Source organism: Protopterus annectens, chromosome 7.part0 (assembly GCF_019279795.1).
Source record: "Protopterus annectens isolate FY-2018-M chromosome 7.part0, PAN1.0, whole genome shotgun sequence".
NCBI lineage: Eukaryota > Metazoa > Chordata > Ceratodontiformes > Protopteridae > Protopterus > Protopterus annectens.
Window position 1 is genome coordinate 10,323,873 of NC_056739.1, and position 19,712 is coordinate 10,343,584.

Genomic DNA, 19,712 nt, shown 5'->3' on the forward strand with positions numbered 1-19,712 from the left:
AACAGATGTTAGTTGTGAGAAGCAGATGATAGTGTGTGAATCTGTGCTGTGATCAATAAGCAATGATTACCTAGCCACAGAACTTTGCAAATTTACTTGCAGAAAAAAATGTGTACACATTTCACAATAATTAAAGACAAATATCAAATTGCTACAGATGCAAGAGCAGAGGACCCTTATATTACAGGTATGATAACTGCTGTGGCAAATAAAAAAAAAAATAAACTCAAGTTCATATGATCAGACAACTTAACTGCTAGTTTCCTACACAGAATCAGGGAAACCTTAACTAACCCATTAGTCATATTAATCAAAATGTTAGCATGCGGCCATGATTCTGACTTATTGTGAAAGGCTCTTGTAGTATCAGCTCAGAAGGGGAATAGGGATGTAGCATAATGAAGCCCACAGTTCTGAGGGGCACTTAGCCAGCACAGGAGTATGGTTCCACATCTGCAGCTGCTTTGAACTGGGACACCATGAACAGGGACACTACAGGCCATTTATCTATTTTTTAAGATAAGAAAAAACGCATTTCTTTAGTTAAAGCTAGATAAATAAATAAATAAATAAATAAATAAGCATGCAGCTCGCTGCATTCCTATCAAAGCAGCCACAGCTTAAATGTTCTATGAGAGGACGTTCGGTGCACCTGATCGTGCAATTCACTGGCTTTTTTTTCTCCTTCCCATCCTGTGATCTACATGATTCATGGGATAAAAAGGAACAACAATCCTGTGAATGGTAAACTTTCCAAGGGTAGTCCTGGTGCAAAGTTGTAGCAGTGATGGTAGCTGAGGTAATTTTTTTTAACCTGGCAGATAACCTGAAATGCGCAGTGGAAAACTTTGTATGATGAAGAGTTTGTTGTGGGGGCTGATAAGTAAGGCAACTGCAATTCCATTAGCATTCTGTGGTCATTATGGTCAACAGTGTTCTACATTCAGAAGCTAATGTTCACATTCTGAAACATAAGATTTGTAGTGCAAGGAATGCCATGATTACAATCCGATATCTGGAAAAGAATTGTAGTGCAAGGAATGCCACGATTACATTCGATATCAAGAAAAGATTTGTAGTGCAAGAAATGCCATCATTACAATCTGATATCGGGAAAAGATTTGCAGTGCAAGGAATGCCATGATTACATCCGATATCGGGAAAAGATCTGAAGTGCCAGAAGTGCCATGATTATAATCCGATATTGGGAAAAGATTTGTAGTACAAGGAATGCCATGATTACAATCTGATATTGGAAAAAGAATTGTAGTGCAAGGAATGCCATGATTACAATCTGATATTGGGAAAAGAATTGTAGTGCTAGGAATGCCATGATTACAATCTGATATTGGGAAAATAATTGTAGTGCAAGGAATGCAGCGATTACAATGTGATACTGGGAAAAGAATTGTAGTGCAAGGAATGCTATGATTACAATGTGATACTGGGAAGAGTTTATAGTGCATGGAATACCATGATTACAATCCAATACTGGGAAAAAAAAACTGTAGTGCAAGGAGTGCCATGATTACAGTCTATTTGGAAAAAAAACAGTCTTGTTAAGCGTCTTCCTGAAGTTAGAAAAGTACTGTTAAGAGCAGTTCTCACATTATGAATTAACAGCTGACACTTCCGGTCATGCCTCTCCACCTCGTAGAGCAAGAATTCTGGATGAAGTTTAAACTAGGGATGGGACAAAGGTCCCAAAATAGGGACATATTTTAAATATTGCTCTTATAAATATTGAAAGTTGCTAGAATAACAGGATTTGTGTTAGCATGCATATTCTGAAGGCTATGCACTCTGAAACCCAAATGTTTATTATTTGGTGACTTCACCCATCAATGATTTGCCAGAAAACCATAGATTTCATGAGGAACAGATCAAAAATATGTGGCATAAATCTGGATATTCTAAAAAAATCTGGACAGTTAAGAGGTATGCTGCCAGCGAAGAGCAGTGGCAGTCTGTGGAATAATTTAGAAAGCTATTTAAAACATATTAGCGTAATTAAAAAAATAGCTGGAAAGCTGTTAATTACTTTGCTCTGCCACACTTACCAACAAAAAGTATGGTAGAATGAAGTGACTTAACATGTTTTAGAGCCATTGACTTTGAAAGCTAGTAAAACACTTTGTGCTCCTACACTTCTTTTTTTCTGTAACTGCTACTACATGGAGTAAATAAAGCTCCATACACTACAAAGAAGCTTTGCTTTTAAGGTGAATTTCTTGACATCTATGGCTCAAATACATAAGTTAGTTATGATCAGACAGCTGATCATAATCTCCCATATGTATATAAAGTGAATTCAAGAGGCAGGAATGGCCTTTAGTATCATTGAGTTAGTTCTACCAACAGTTTGTGGTCATACTAGCAACAGTATTCTTAATTCAGAGAGTACTGTTAAGATTCAACTGCATACTGTAAAGATTTATGTATGTAGAGTTAAGTGCAATTACGAGACATAAATGGTATTTATTACCGTGTGCTGTGTTTTAAGCTAATTTCATTTGTTTCCTCAGTTTAGGACCTTGCTTACAATGTAAAACTAAAATCTATGCTTATGAAAGATGATCGGTTACTTTTGTTCTATAATTATTCCAGGCTTTAGACTCCACAAATATATTCATGATCAAGATAATCAAAAGGTCTCAGAGCACTGACATACAATGAAACAGCATCATTTCTGACACCTTGATGAAGGTTATAGAGTCGACATGCACAAGTAATTTGACTTTCTTAACATGTTTAGTGTCTAAAGGCACTGATGATCATTGAACACATCTGTGCATTTAATAATATAATTTAGTAAAGGAAGCACACATATCTGTCCATGTAATGCTATCATTTAGTAAAGGAAGCACACACATCTGTCCATGTAATGCTATCATTTAGTAAAGGAAGCACACACATCTGTCCATGTAATGCTATCATTTAGTAAAGGAAGCACACACATCTGTCCATTTAATGCAATCATTTAGTAAAGGAAGCACACACATCTGTCCATGTAATGCTATCATTTAGTAAAGGAAGCACACACATCTGTCCATGTAATGCTATCATTTAGTAAAGGAAGCACACGCATCTGTCCATGTAATGCTATTATTTAGTAAAGGAAGCACACACATCTGTCCATGTAATGCTATCATTTAGTAAAGGAAGCACACACATCTGTCCATGTAATGCTATCATTTAGTAAAGGAAGCACAGTATTTTCATATACTGCTGTACATCCTGGATCCTCTACATCCTCTAGACTGAATGTTTATACAATACCACACTTGCATTGGTGTATTTATGTCATATAAACAAACAGTTCCATTACAAAAAAATATTACTGCACTTTTTGAATGAAGTAATATACTTTTATTATTGTTGTCATGTTCAAAGTAAGTGACTAAATTGTTTTCATTGCTTTTCAGTATTTACAAATGCGGTACAACACATGCGTCCGCTTGGTTGCAACGACCATATATATCTTTCAAACAGTAAGTCTGTTTACTAAAAAAGTTAAGACTTTATGAGTAAAATCATAAAACTACCTTTCAGCTTTGTAAAAATATACACTGTCATAAAGTTGCATGGTATCCCAAACAACATGCAAGCTCTGGAATGGATTCTGCATGCATGTATTGGATGATTTCATCAATTATAATAATATTAATATCCTACAGAAATTATTTTGTTTTATTGGGAAGGTAAATTGAAATCATCACTATGTCGTATTTTTTTTTATAAACAGTGCAATAATGTGAAATGCTAAATTTCATTTAGAGTGTGGATATGAGTGGATCACCTTTATATCCAAGGGCAGTCTTTGTAGTTCTAATTGGTGTAGAACAGGTTTCAGGATCACTGATCATTTTGCATTTGCTCATGACATTACAAAATGTTTTTTTCTTAAAAACAAGGTGTAAAACCTGATCGACAAAAAAAGAAAACACCTTTACAACCATAAATTACTTTAGTTTGTTAATGAAGTATTTCTATTGTCCCATTATTAATCAGTACTGGAAGAAGCTGTTTAGTATAAGGTAATCATTTCTACTTAAACTGCCAAGGGGCACAGTAGTTAAAAGGTAATCATGCATGGCTCATTTGTTTTATAACAATACTTCAAGGAGGATCCTGGCAGCTCTGTGACTAAGGGAAATTTGAAAACAATGCAGGCAAAAACATTTTCATCCATATGCTGCAGTAAGGTCTCCATAGATATGGTAAATATGAAAGCAGCCATCCATAACATGCCATTCTTTATTGTGTAAAAAATATTTCCCCTCAAACAAAAACAAGATTTACAAGGCATTTTCTTATGCTGTAGTTACTGCAGCATTCAAGTTAATGTATTAAAGGCACAGAAATAAAGTGTGTCAGTGTATCAAAATAAAAGTACAGACAAGCCAATAAGATATATGGCAGCTGATAATAATTTAGTCCACTACCCCAAAATGTAGCTGCCATTGCAATGCATCCTTTTAGAAACAGTATAAAGTCCTGCTATGTTTAAAATTATGTATGCCATGCTGTTTTCCTATTACTAACACCACTGACTGCAGACTGCGCAGAGGGATAATATGACAAGCAGACCTAAATGGAGTGGAAAAAAAGAAAATACTTTACTAAAGCATGGACAATCTTTTCTACCTGCATGTACTGAAATCAGAGACTACTAACAGTTCTGACATCAGTTCAAACAATATCTAAATGAACAATGCAAGTGCACATGTCAGAAACAGAGCATGTCACCTACCTTTCACGGTTGCACTATTACAATAATCTCAAAAAACCCTGGGTACTTAATCACCTAACATCTCCAAATTATAAACTCATTCCCCAGCTGATCCATTCATTTCCTACTATATACCTAGTGAAGATCAAAGTGTGCATGTACCTTTAAGAAGTTTTCCATAGGCTTGCACATATGTATAAATACTGAGCATGTGCAAGCTAGTCGGCCATTTTGTAGAGAGCTGTTGAGATGTAAGCATGTATGTATGTATGTGTTAGTCTGTCAGTTAATGAGTTTGTTTATATTTTATGTTGCTGCTATACTTCCTGGTGTGTTTCTATGTAATAAAGCATATAAACAAACTCCCCCCATTCGTCTTGTATGATAACAGAGGACAAGCGACACCTAGTATCCACTTCGGCTGTTATTAGCTCTTATATCATAGCTCTTAGTATTCTACAAGTTCTACTCTCTTCATTGCAAAAAAATGTCCCTCGATACTTGTACATACTATGTCCAGTCGTTTGATTGGACAACATTTACCTCACCTATAACACCTGTACTATGCTTTGTTCATGCCTGATCCAACTTATTTTAAAATGTTATTGTAAATATGTGTGTGTGTATGTGTGAGTATATATATATATATATATATATATATATATATATATATACATATATGGTGTGTGTGTGTATGTGTGTGTGTATTTACATCTATGGTACAGTACTGTATAATTTAGTTACATGTTTAATATCACTTTACAGTTGTTACTATGTATGCAACCTGGGATGAGTCTGCAAATGGTCAGATTTGATTTTGATCAGTGCTCTACCACAGTAAACAAAATAAAATAAACAAAAAGACAGGGAAGGACATGACTCAAAGGCATGTTTAAGGCAGTAAGCAGGCAGTAATGATCACTGGAGTTCTTAATTTGATGGTGTTGTGGCCTCTCTTATTCAGTGTCGTCACTTATGATATGTGGTTACCCAGAGGAGATGATGGAGGCTGTCTGAAGGTTACAGCAAGACCTCAGCTGAGCAATGTTAATAAAGTCATACCTTACAAACTGAGGAAACAATCAGCAAATTGTCAGATTATGCTCAATACCTTTAACTGAAAATGTGTACACTATTACAGAAGGGAATGATACCAGACCACAAGGTGCTCTGAGAGATGACGATTAAAGGTTTACAATTATTCTCTGTCCAGCAATAACAAGATAAATTATGGATACATCAATGGTCTCAATGAAAATAAACCAAAACCAGTTCAGTGAAACTGCTTTTAGTTAACATTGAAGCAATTCCCCCTGCACCCACCCACGTGAGGGGACACCAGACGCACATCCCCCAGAATTATATATACCAACTCCAAGGTCACATGACAGTGGAGAAAAAGGCAATCTCTACATTCATCGAAAGCAGTTTCAGCAAACTGGCTTCAGCTTGTTTGCATTCACTGAAATCTCCTTCAATGGATTGACATGCTCCTTAAAGTATTTAGACACCCGGGATTTGTTTGGATACTACTCAAAGAACATCATTACTGTAAAAGTAATGCAGATTTTTCTTTTACAATGTATATGGACAAATGTTTGCCTTTCATTTAGCACTTCATAAATACTGCTTTTATTTTGGTGCCATGTTCCATCACAGCAGGCTTGTCATACCAGTAATAGTAAATGTAGTAATAGTAGTAGTAACACTAGTAGAAGTAGTAATAGCAGTACTAATAGTAGTAGCAATAGTAATATTAAATGTAATAGTAACTGTTGTACTAATAGTAGTAACAGTATTAATAATTGTACCAGAAATACTAGTAATAGCAATAATAACTGTAGTAGCAATAGTAACAGTAGTAGTAATAATAGTAACTGTTATAGTAATAGTAGTAGCAGTAGCACTACTAACACAATTAACAGGAAGAGAGGTAGTGGCAGTAGTGATAGCAGTAGTAATAGTATGATTTGCTGGTATCTGAATGTTATCTCCAAAAAATATTAAAGACAACTGACTTATGTATAATAATGAATATATTAAATATCACTGACGCAAAAAAATAATAAAACTGAAAACATAGTCCAAAAACAATGACCGCACATGTGGTTGAAAACAACAAAATGAAAATAATCACTTTTTCCACCCACTGTACCCATCACATAGGAAACTGTATCCCCCACATCCTCTGCTACTTAAATAAACCAACTTTGGGATTATACAACAATAGGGAAAAAGACAAGCTTCCTTACTCTGCTATTCAACAATCTATCCATAATACACTCACTACCAGCTTATCTCAGACATCCAAATATTTTGCATCACCACTGGTTATAGCAAGCATACAAAATAATACATTTTATTATTGGATGTAGGTGTTTGACACTGAATACCTTAAGAACTGTTTTCCAGAACAATTGAATAATTTTGCATTCTGTGAACACATCATCTGTAGATTCTTCAAGTTTGACATATAATATGCAATCTTTGTCCCTTTATTTTATATTTTATTTGTCCTTTTGTTAACTTCCACAAAAAATCTAATATTTCAATGAGTCCCTTAAATCTTTCTCTTCTGAACTTTATATACATTTGTATTGTATCATCTAACTTACTATAAGGTTTATCATAGTAATACACATGCATAATATATTCATACTATAGCATTCGATTCTTAATTGCACATGGTACGTCCATCTTCCATTAAATCACTTATGCACTTAGTCTCCAGTTATACATGGTGAGTCTTTCTTTTCTTTGAAGTCATTATTAATCAGACTTATTTACTCCATTCCCAAAGTAAAAGTCCTCTAAACACGATTTTCAATTTACACAGAAACCCCCCCTCCCCCGCAAAAAAGCTAAATATACTGCTGGATTAACCATAACTAAATCTAGGTCATCTTTGTTATAGAATACAGTGTTTCTCCTTACTGGGTTTAATCCAGAACCCCATAAAAACTACAAAAAAATCTGTTAAAGATAATCACCATGATCAACCCCCTTTTTAGTGTCCACATCAACTCTCTTTCTCTCTCTAGATTCAATGCCAGTCTCTTACATGCATCTCAACCTCTTAGTGCAAGAAATATGGACAAAGTCTAAAATAATAGGAACAGATTTTAAATATTGCTCTTATATGAAAGTTTCCTCTTCTTCCTAAAATGCTAGATGCTAGAGCCTTGAGTATTTTCTTGACAGATATTTTTCTTTAACCATAGAAAAGGGAGAATTCTCCAACTATAACCCAACTTTCCTATTGTCATTGTATGTAGTACATAAACTTTCTTATGTAAAGACTTCCTAAAACAATTCCATTTCTTTAGTATCTGTTGAGTCTCTAATAATACTGTATCCATTTTCTGCAGTACTATTTGGTCACCCCCAAAAGTTGTTCCAAGTATTTTATAACATCTGTAACAAAACATATTTTATCAAAATGTACTACAGTACCAAATCCTACTAATTTATTTGTATTAAAATGCCGATCTAATGAAAACAATCTTGTCTCAAACTCTTGTACAAGAACGTTTATCTAATTTCTGATTTAATTACAGCTAAATCATTTGTGTATGCTAAACATAATGGAACATTTGCTATAACAGTCCATCTTGCTTCCTCGCAAATGGTTTCAAATTCTTTAAGACTAACATTCATTACAATGCCAAACAAAAAAGTACATTTAACAGGCATCCTTGTCTTTACTACATTTTCATACTTTTATTCTCTTGTTAGTGTGACCATTGACTAGAGGTTGAACCCAAGTAGGCTGATATATACTCTTAATTATATGTCTTATTTTAATACTAAAATCATAAGATTTTATAACATCCCATTGACCCTCATGACTGTGTCAAAAACCTTTTGAACAACAAGCACTGTTTATCATTTTTTCTAATCTAATCTAAAATTAATCAAAATTAACAATACCGTGACTGTCTTTACCTATCACACCATAAATGCCTGGTTTAAATTATTCAGACTATACTGTGTAGAATCTTTCATGCAAAATTTTACAAAATAACAGAACTTCTGTGGTTGTCATAACTCTAGGTCTTCAATTTGCAAGTTTTTGTTTGTGTACATTTTAAAAAATAAGTCTAATAATTCCATCAAAGACAGTGTCATCAGCAATACCTTGGTCTAACCATACATTTAGCACATTCAAAAAATAACTTTTTTGTTGTGAGGTTCATGGGTTTTATATATACGGGTTGGACCTGGAGACAACATTCTTTTTACAATGGCTAATACCTTCTTCAGTTCAGACACACTATTTTTTTTAAACTTTCCTTCTCTTTTGACATCAGTTTTTGTACTTTTAAAATATTCTTAATTTCCAGTATAATATCATACAGTCTTTCAGCATAATTTTGACTTCCTGGATTACCTCAGACTGAAAAATCACTAGACTACTATCTGTTAGTTAATAACTGTGAAACTTCTTGTTTGTGTCCTGAATCAGGTACTTCTGTTTTTTCCAATAACAAAGTCACTTTTCCTTGAGTAAAAATTGATAACTGTCTTTCTTTTCTTTCAAAATATTATGTGAATTAATATTAGGCAAATAATCCTCATATTCCTTATATTTTTCCATATCTTCACAGATACAATTTTTCTCTAGTTTCAGATTTGTTTTTCTGCAAGTAAAAAAATGCTTAATTTTACATATCTGCCACCAGTGAGTCTATGAAATACTTAAAGTTACAAAGATATGTTGTTTCCACAAATTCCCTGACTCACATTTCCATTCATTTGTATCAACCATCCAGCTTTTTAAAATTTTTACACCTTTTCCTTCTTTTATGAGCATACAGTTTGCTTCTCATAGAACTTCAAGTAATATAGCCTTATGGCTTGTAATTAAAAGTTTCAAAACCCTAGATCTTACTCCCACACAATGAAGTGAATAAGAAAAACAATACATCTCTGTGGCCAAATTTCTTCTTGCATATGTGGATCCCGTACTTTTTCCTACACATAACTAACCACACTTTAATACTTCTTCAGTTATACTTTTTATGTGAAATTTTACCTTTATGTTTTCTCAGATGACAATTTCAAATGCACAACATTATTATCCTCATATATACATAATTTTTTACCATAGTGAATAAAGTTTCTCTTTCTATAGTATTTGTGGAAGAATATATTACTATCAGCCACAACAAACCTTTCATGTTCTAATATGGCACGTCATCAACCTAACTGGAATTCTTATTATGACAGCAAATATTTTTTGTAATAAAACAGCTATTCCTAAGAAAAAAATCTGCCCCCTGAGCTCCATAGAATTTGTTTTCCCTTCATTACTTGTATTTGTATCTGCTGTGATATAATTTCCTAATATCTATTAAACAAATAATATTTTTAAATCTTTACAAAAGGTTAGAAATCAAACACGTGTTCATTTATCATACTATTCACACAACTGCACGAGTTACCTTTTTCCATTTTTAACAGTCTTTTATATACTGTCTCATTTTCATGTACTTGTTGGCTGTTTTCCCTCATTAACTTTGCTAATATCAATGCCTGCAACATCACACATTCCTTCTTCCTTCCCAGATTCTTCCTTCTCTAAATAATTGGTACTCTGTATGACTTCCTCCTCTCATCATTTAACTCACTCACTTTTTCCAAAGTAACATCTTGTAAACCTACTATATAAATACTTCTTAATTCTTTTTAATTTTTTTTATAATAGGACACACAAACCAGAAATGTGTAATAACAATTTTACATGTTTTACAGAATCCTTCACAGTCTGCATTTACACTCTCTGTCTCTGTATAGTGAGAGCATTTTCCCTTATCATAGGTTTGAACAAAGTGTATCCTAGATCTACAAATGAAACATGTCTTGGCTAGATTTTTCTAGTATTTATATGCCCTATAACCAGCTATATTTACAACACTTGGTATATGCACAATTTTTCCTTCTGTAACTTTAAGATCTACCCAGACTTCCCACGTCGCATTCTAAACATTTCTTTCATCATACATTTTCTTAATTTCAAATACATTTTGACAATAAGTAATGAAAAACACTTCAACGTTTCATAATCCAAATCATCAGTACAAAATGTAAAATGTGTATTCTTTTACATTGCTTGGAAGTTACAACTTGACCATGGAACAGACTGTTTATTTATTTATTTATTTTTATTTTACATTTGTTGACCGGGCTAATCTAACTGGAATACAAAACCATTTTCAGTAGAGGCCCGGGGAGAAAAGCTCCAACACAAACACAATATGTATAATAAAAAGTTGTCACAATTCAGAGAAGTATAAAGTAGTTGAAAAGTTCTGAACAGTTACAGCCGTATAGGCTTGATGCAGTTGTCATTACAAGAGTACATAGCTCATGATGAGGAGATATGAAAAGCAAAACTAAAATACAAAACAGTTGTTTACTTGTAGAAACAGAAAAAAAATAGGATAAAAAAGATGTTTATTTATACAAATGTACCATGTGATACAGTGAAATACAAGGTTTATAGGAGACAGCAAGAGGGTGTCATTAGTTAGAACATAATAATATTAGATGCAGAAAGCACATAGGAAATTGAAGAAAGAAGAAAGACAGTTAGTCAGGGTTAGTACAAGGGCATAACCAATGAGTACTGAGAAATAGTTTTAGTTTCTGTTTAAAAAGTGTTATAGAGGTCAGGGATAGGAGTTCAGAGGGAAGCATGTTCCAGTGTTTGCCTACAGAGTTAGAGAACAAAGAATCTCCAGCTGAGTTATTGGATCTGCAAGTGGTAATAAGTAGCTTATTAGAAGAGCGTAAGTTCTTAAGATTGTTGTAGGGGGTAATGAGAGTAGTCAGTCAGTATAGGAGTATAGGTGGGATAGTGCAGGCTCTTATGGATAATTGCAAGCTGGTGAAATAGTAACTGGTTTTGGAACTCTAGCCATCCTAATTGTTTTAGGTTGTTGCAATGATGTGTTCTAAAAGGAGAACCAGTGGCAAATCTAGCAATACTATGATAGGAGGTAGCAAGTCTGTTGAGGTTGTTTTTTGAGAGATTGGTATATATGGGTGAAGCATAGAGTAGGGTAGAGATTAAATGAGTTCTAGCTGTAGTGGTTTTGGCTGAAGGAGTAATAAAGGGTTTGATTCTATAAAGGGATCCCAGTTTCTTATTTACTGTTTTTATAGTGATGTTAATATGAGTATCGAAGTTTAGGTTATTATCTATGGTTATTACAAGAAGTTTAGTGGTTGGGTCAGGAGATATAAGAGTCCCGTTCTTGGATATAAGAGTGAAGTGAAGAGGGGTTGACCTGCGAGTAGGAGTAAAAAGTAGCAGTTTAGTTTTTTTAGGGTTAAGTAGGAGGCATCGGCTTAAAAAACATTGCTCAACTGTATTGAATGCTTTTTGTGTAAGGGATTGTAGCTCGGAAGGAGTATTAGCTGAGCAAATAATGGTGGAGTCGCCTGCATATTGAATGCAGGTTGCATGAGGAATTGCTAGGTGGAGGTCATTAATGAAAATGGAAAATAGCAGTGGGCCTAATATGGAGCCCTGGGGAGCACCAAGGGAAATGGGGAGGTGAGAAGATAGATTGTTTTCCCATAGTACTGCTTGTTGTCTATTGTCTAAGTAAGATTTAAACCATTTTAAGGCTAGAGTATCAAGAGAAAGAGATTTAAGTATTTCTATAAGGAGCTGGTGGTTAACCATGTCAAAAGCCTTAGATAAATCAATGAAGACAGAACAGGAAAGAGTATTATTATTACGGTTTAAATTTATGCAGTCTGTGAAGGAAAGTAGAGCTGTGGTGGTACTGTGATTAGGTCTAAACCCATGTTGACAGTTGGCCAGTAGGTTATTTTCGATAAGATGGGTGAGTAGTTGCTTATGGATACATTTTTCCATAATTTTTGCAAGCGGAGAGAGTAGAGCTATTGGTCTATAGTTTGAAATGTCAATGGAGTTTCCGCCTTTGTGTAGGGGGATGATGTGTGAGATTTTCCAGATAGATGGGATATTTCCTTCTGTTATCGTTCTGTTTATTAGTATGGAAATGGGGAAGGCTATGGCTTTGGCACCTTTTTGCAGGTATTCTGCAGGTAGTTGGTCAGCAGATGGGGTAGTAGGTGTTAGTTTTTCTAGAAGAGAGCAAATGAAGGAAGTAGGAACAGGTTTTAGTTGAAATGATGGAATTGGGTCAGTCGGTGAGGTGGTTAGATTAGGGGAACTTGGAGATAATTCCTTAGCTAGTGTTTGAATGGCATCTGTAAAGAAAGAATTGAAGGCATTGGCAGTTTGTGTTGGATTCTCATGGTTAGAGCCTTGTGGGCTAGGTGTAATAGACTGGCCTGGGTGTAGGAGTTTGTTGATGCTGGACCAAAATTTTTGTGGATTCCTTTGGTTAGTTTGTTGTAGTTGGATATAAAAGTTTTTTTTATCTAAGAGGACAGCTTTTTTAGTAGTATTTCTCAGTTGTCTAAAGGTTTGGTGGTCTGTTGAGTTCCTAGTAGTGTGCCATTTTGCCCAAGATTTGTTTCTAAGGAGGATTTTCTGTCTAGTAGCTGTAGTGAGCCATGGGGCAGGTTTAGCCTTATTTCTAATAGAGCGTACAGGGGCATGATGGTAAAGGATGGCTAAGAATGTGGAATTAAAGTAGTCAACTGCTTCATCTAAAGGGAGTATTTTTAGTGGTGACCAATTGCAGTGTTTGAGTTCTAGCTGGAAAAGTTCAGGGTTAAAGAATTTTTTAGTCCATATTGTCTGATAGGAATTTGGGTGAGGTATGCTAGTTTTGTGTCTGATGATATATGTGAGTGAGTTGATTTACATAACATAATTGCAGAAAACAAGATGCAGCTAAAACATTTTCAAAAGTCACATTACAGAAGTGGTCCTTTCCAATATGTAGAAATGCCCTAACATCCACTGCAGCAATACCAAGTGGTAGTATTACACTGTCCGACATTTCATTCCTGTCAATAACAGGCTCTGATTTTGAAGAAATCCTGGCAATAGGCAAAAGTGAATTGTTTTAACAGTCATGTATTTCAAATTATGTTTTAATACAGAAGCACAGGAACTTACAGCTGCTTCTTCTTTTGTTTGTGGTAAACCATCTGCACTTTCTTCTCTCGACCCCAAAAAAGTTAATGTGTGTGATATTCTTTTATCCCCTGACAGCACTTCTGTTCAGCAAGATCCTTACTGACTAAATCATGTTTCTCCAATTTTCAGATAATCTGTCAATAAACCATCCTTCAGTTACAGAAATATCTTTTTTAGCACCCTCTGGTACTGTGGCATTCTCCTCTCACTCCATTATGCAAACACTTTATGGCGTGGAGATACCATCAGAACAAAAAGAGTAGGGGGATTTCCCCATTGCCTTGGCCATATTTCATCTAGTCAGTATGTTTACCACTTTGAGTCTCCCCTGAAAAGAGGCTGATGGGCTAGTAGGTCTAACCCTGTCAACAAAGTTTAAATAAAAAATATTAACTAACATCCTCAAAAGAAGCTACAGAGGAAATGGTCTGCTTTCTCACAAGGGTGTCTATTTTTCATGTGTAAAAAAAAAAAATAAACGCTGATTGGAATCCTCAGATGATTTAGTCCTAGAAAGCATAAGAACAATTTTTTATTTTGAGACCCATAATGTATAAAGTATGGTCCTCAGCTTTCTGTCAATGAATGTAATGAAGAGAAAGCCAAAGCTTTTACTTCAAAGCAGTATCTGACCATAGGCTTATATGTAACAGGAGGGAGCAACAGAAACTGCCACTCTGTCCTTTTTGAAACCTATGCATTGCTGAACACGTAAGCATCTACAGCCCTGAGGCTCTCCAGGATGAAGTGCTTGCTCAAGCCAGTCTTCAAGGTGAAAAACTTCAAAAGAACAGTGCGAAAACAAGCTCATGAGAGGCTTGGTGATTTTTTTCCCCTGAGCAAAATTTAAACTCCCACAGAGACTGTAGTCTTACAATGATTAAACTAAAAAAAGTCAGTGTTATCACTGCATATAGTAAGACTGATATATTGTGTACAGTCAGTGAGTAGAAGGAAAGCAATACATGTGATTCCTAATTTTACTATATACAATAAATATGTACCCGAGAAATATAGATATGTGCGCGCACACACACACACACACACACACACACACACACACACACACTCACACACACACACACACACACACAAAAACGCACACACACGTGCGCGCGCACGCACACACACACACACACACACACACACACACACACATACACACACGCGCACGCGCGCACAAGTCTATCATCAAATACTCCAAAGAGTGAATACAAAAGAGTGATCTTTTTAGTGCGAATCAAAGATATAAAAAACACTATTTTTTGCAACAGCTAAAACCCACTTCTACCCCAACACGCCCTGCTAATCATATATACCAACTCTAACAACACACAACAGCTAAGAAAGGGCAAATTCCCAGCACCCCCCCCCCCCCCCATAATATGATACTGCACACAAAGTAACAAGCATGATGAAAAATAAGGGAAAAAGAATGCTGTTTTAAGCATTTGGTCTTACATTGCAACCATATAATTAGAAAGATGCAAAACTCTTTTTATTATGTTACTTTGAGAATTTCATAACATAAAGCTGGAAGGTGTTCTCAAGGGAGACAGAGTGAATTTTGTCAGTTTTAAGCTGGAAGGTGTTCTCAAGGGAGACAGAGTGAATTTTGTCAGTTTTTATCAGGAAAAACAAGTGCAAGAATAAGTTTTTTAAAGAAATCCTTGAGTTTTCTTCTAAAGACAGCATATGCAAGTTTCTTACAGAGTTCCTTAAGTAACTGATTCCAATTAGCTTAAGACCCTGGCATTTCGAGAGACCGATGCATCATTTTCACTGTGAAAGTCCTACGAGGATGCATAGATTATCATTATTTTTTCTGAGTGTGGGGCAGTATTTGCTATGTAGTAATACGAAGGAGTGAAAGGATAGAAGTGCAGGTAAATGGGATCCAATTTGTCTTCTGGACTTTAATACGGTGAGGCTTATATTTTGGAGACATGGATGAAGTGATAAATACCATTAAGAGCAATTTGCAAGACATGAGTGCTTGGGAAAGAATTGAGGACAATTAAGGGGAAAGCATGTTCTGTTTTGGGGATAAATACATTCTTTATGATAGAAGCATGGACCAAACTAGTTAAATGGTGTGAGGCAGTGTTAGGCCAACAGCTGACACCTGCAGAACACCAAAGGTTAAAGTTTCTGATTGTGCAGTATTGCCCAATTTGCCTAAGATTGTCAGAAGAAAAATTGGGCTGACCTTTAATGTTTGTAGCTTATAGATTAGGAAGTTATGGATAACACTCTCAAAGGCATATTTTAAATCAATGAAAGTTGCACCAGTAAAACAGTTGCTTTCCAGTGATGTACAGCTTTTGCCAGAGGGGACCATATTGAAGCAAGTGTGTTATGCCCTGATCAGAAACCATATTTTAGCCAATGAGCCGGCCATATGGAAACTATGTTGGAAGTCATTATAAGGCTGAAGATCTTGATCCTAAAGGATTTCTTCAAATAATTTAGTTAAGGGGTAAAGAATGAGAATGGCAGAAATTCTGTTTTACTGAGGGGGGGGGGTGGATTTTTGGGATAAGCACTACCAGGGCATGTTTAAACTGCTGGGAGAAATGTCAGTTAAAAGAAAAGGATAAATATATGTGCAATAGTGGATATGTAACTGGCAACCGTACAAAGAAAAAAGGGACGTAAGACTTTAGGCTTGGACTTAATACTTTTTTCTAGTATTTTAGGTAGAGTTGAAAGTTTGTGCAACTGATCAAAAATAAATGGGGAGGGGAAAGATGCTGAATTTGAGGAAGGTATGGATGTTCAGAATGAGGGATGCAAAGTAAAAAAAGATGGGATGCTTTGTTCTGAAGAGTGGGGGAAGGGGATGAGCTTAGTTTTACCACTGAAATAATAGTAGAAAGTATTTAAGCAGAACAGCATTCTAAATTAGCCCTAAGCGTGAGTGCATGCGTGTGTGCCTTCTGTGGAAGGTTGGGCTCCAGTCTGGCAACTCAACACCGTAAAACTCCACTGCCAATCATAAGTGGACAGGTGATCCACTGTGGCAACCCCTAACCGGGAAAAAGCCAAAAGAAGAAGAAGAAGCATTCATAAATGTAGGTGAAGAAACTCCTATTTTGTTAGTAACAATATCTGTAGATGATGTAATTGAAAACTTTTCAGAACAGCTTCAGGTTAGAGGACACAGCTATTTGTTTTTTTCTTTGGATGGCATTGTTGTCTGAGAGCTAGGCAAGTCTGATGGTCAAGGGTCTAAGTCTAGTAACTTTCTGCAGTTTATATTATAGCATTTCTGTCTCTGCTAATTTTTTTTCCAGCATTTCATTACTTTGTGATGATTTTCAGGTGTCAGTTATGCTGCTAAATTAGGTAATATGACTTTCAATTTTCTGCCCATCAGCAGCTAAGCTGGTGAGAGATTGAGACCCTGCAATGAAGTATTTCTACATTTAAAAACTGTAAGACAGAAAAACTCATAGCTTTTGCTACTGATATTTCTCATAAAGTTATTTACTGCTTACATGTTATCATGACTTGCTTATTGGATTGTGGATATAGATTACTCAATGTCATATGCCTAACTTCCCATTAATGCAAATATCATCTGAATTTCTGACTTATGTATTGCAGACTATTGTCAAATATAAGAACATCAGGTATCCCTGCCACAAAGTATAAACATATAGCACTAATTTAGTTTGAACATGCTTTGTCTTTCAGTTTATCAATAATAATAACAATAATAATAATAATAATTTAAGGATTTTGAAATAGTAATGGACAAAGATACAATGCATGTATTCCTTGAAATGGTCTGTACCCAGTCAGCTCCATGCTTGATCTAGGAGTGAGTAGACAGCATCCATTCCTTAGAACTGCTGGTATGGTATGCACTGTAGCTGGAGCAACTCTCTACTGCTTCTTCTGTCTGAAATGATATTCCTTTCCAAGGCATTTATATTTTGTGCTGGTTCTTTGCACTTTACTATTTCCAAAGATGAAACAGACATTATTTCAAGCATTTGTTTTCTCAGGCAACTGGGAGATAATGTATTGTCAGTTTTGAACATCAAGTCACAGAGTCAAATTATTTCTTTTTTGAAAGAAGCACAAGACTGAATTTGATGATGCTTGTTCTGGCCAATGTTTTACTGTACTGTATTTTAATAGTGCATTTCTAATCATAGCTAACACAGCTATAACATTTCTTTCCTTCTGTTACTGGTAAATTTAGTGTTATCCAAAAATCTCAAGTTCTTCTTCAGGCATTTCTTTGAGATTCTCTGGTGAAAACTTTTTTTCAGCATATTTGCATAGAGTAATTGTTTGCTTCTGTAGATGAAGTGAAATCATCTGCAATTTAAGAGGCGATTTGTAGAAAGACTTTCTATATATGATTTTGCAAGACATGTGGACTATTTCCACCTAAACCTCTTTGTCATACGCATTGCCATAGAATCTCTCACATCTATACACTATTAATAATTTCTTCACTATACACCTATCTCTCTCTTCTCTGCATCTATAAATGCTCTTAGCCTATAGCCAACTGGTCTATTTTATGAGCCGCAATACAATTTGACTTGCATCTGCCTGCAATGCAACAATCTTATTCCTGTCACAGTATTTTAATTTTGGAATATCTATAACTAGTTTCTTCAATATTTCAAAACTCTTTTCCTGCTCATCATACCATTTCCATGCTAGATCCAACTCTAGCAGCTTTCTTACAATTAAAAGCTTTATTACACATATTTCAGCTATATAAAGTGTTAATAATGTAAGGTACCGTATCTTTCCTGGAAACCTCTAAAATGCCTGTTTGTCTTTTCATGTCAGCATTTGCATTACTGTGTAGATTTTATATGAATCAAGAGTCAGTAGCTCTGTTGTAAGATGAGGGGCATTTGTTTTGGACTTGTCTTTTGTTTTTACATTTGCTCTTATTAGTTTGAAATTATGCTTATCTTAATCTGTTTAGTGACTGAATCAGTCTGTCATGCTGTTTCTGTATCTGCCCCCACACTAATAGATCATACATTGTTCTAAGTGCACCTTCCAAGCCTTCAATTGTTTTAGCTATCACTCTCTAGAATTCTTCTACTGTGTGTAAAATATAAAATAAAGTCTAAGTAATCTGCACCTTCCAAATGGTGCAATAAATATACTCTATATGGATCTTGCTATATCTAGTTTAATTTGCCAGAAACTCTGGACTGCATCTTGTACTGAATAGAACTTAACATCTGGCTTTTAGAAACTACTTCTTTAGCTAAAACTAATGGTCAGTGCTCTGTTTCAATAACTTTAACTTTATTTAGATGTTATGGATAGATGCAAATGTGACGCCTGGCTTTTCTTCCTACAAATGTAATCATACTGTTCTACCATTCTGAAAATGTTAATTGCTTGTTAATGACATCTACGTTTTCAGTTCTCTTCAATTCCTGTACTACTTTTGTTCTTGGAGCCAAGAGTACTTTTCAAAGAGTTTGCATCAAGTTTCATTTCTATGCAATATTCTCTGTGCAAGCTTCCTAAATCTGTGCAAAAATCACTCTAGTTAAGCACAACATCTGAAATGTCTCTGTGATCTGAATATATTCCAAATTCCTGAGGCATTCCATTCCAAATTCCAAAGACATGCACCTGGAGCATTTCTCCTAGGCCTCTGCTGAAAATAGGCCCTGTCCTAGTCGAACTTTCCCAGTCAACAAATGTTAAATAAATAAAATAAATATAATATACAGACCTTGTTTTACATTGTAAATTTGTTCCACAATTCCTAGTTTCCTGCAAGGCACACAACGCCAAATATTAGAAGAATTAACTAAAGTGCAACTATGCAAAAAAGACTGGAATTCATATTTTTGTATCAGGGGGATTTAATCTAATGACACCTGTGACCAGAAT

General features: G+C 35.1%; 1 protein-coding gene across 1 annotated transcript in view; it reads left to right on the forward strand.

The window, feature by feature from the left end:
* Positions 1-19,712, forward strand: part of LOC122805770 (sodium-coupled monocarboxylate transporter 1-like) — a 515,621-nt gene that overhangs the window by 25,644 nt on the left and 470,265 nt on the right. The window contains exon 2 of the mRNA XM_044076038.1: positions 3,426-3,491. Within this exon, the coding sequence (XP_043931973.1) occupies positions 3,426-3,491 (66 nt within the window). The remainder of the gene's footprint in view (positions 1-3,425; positions 3,492-19,712) is intronic.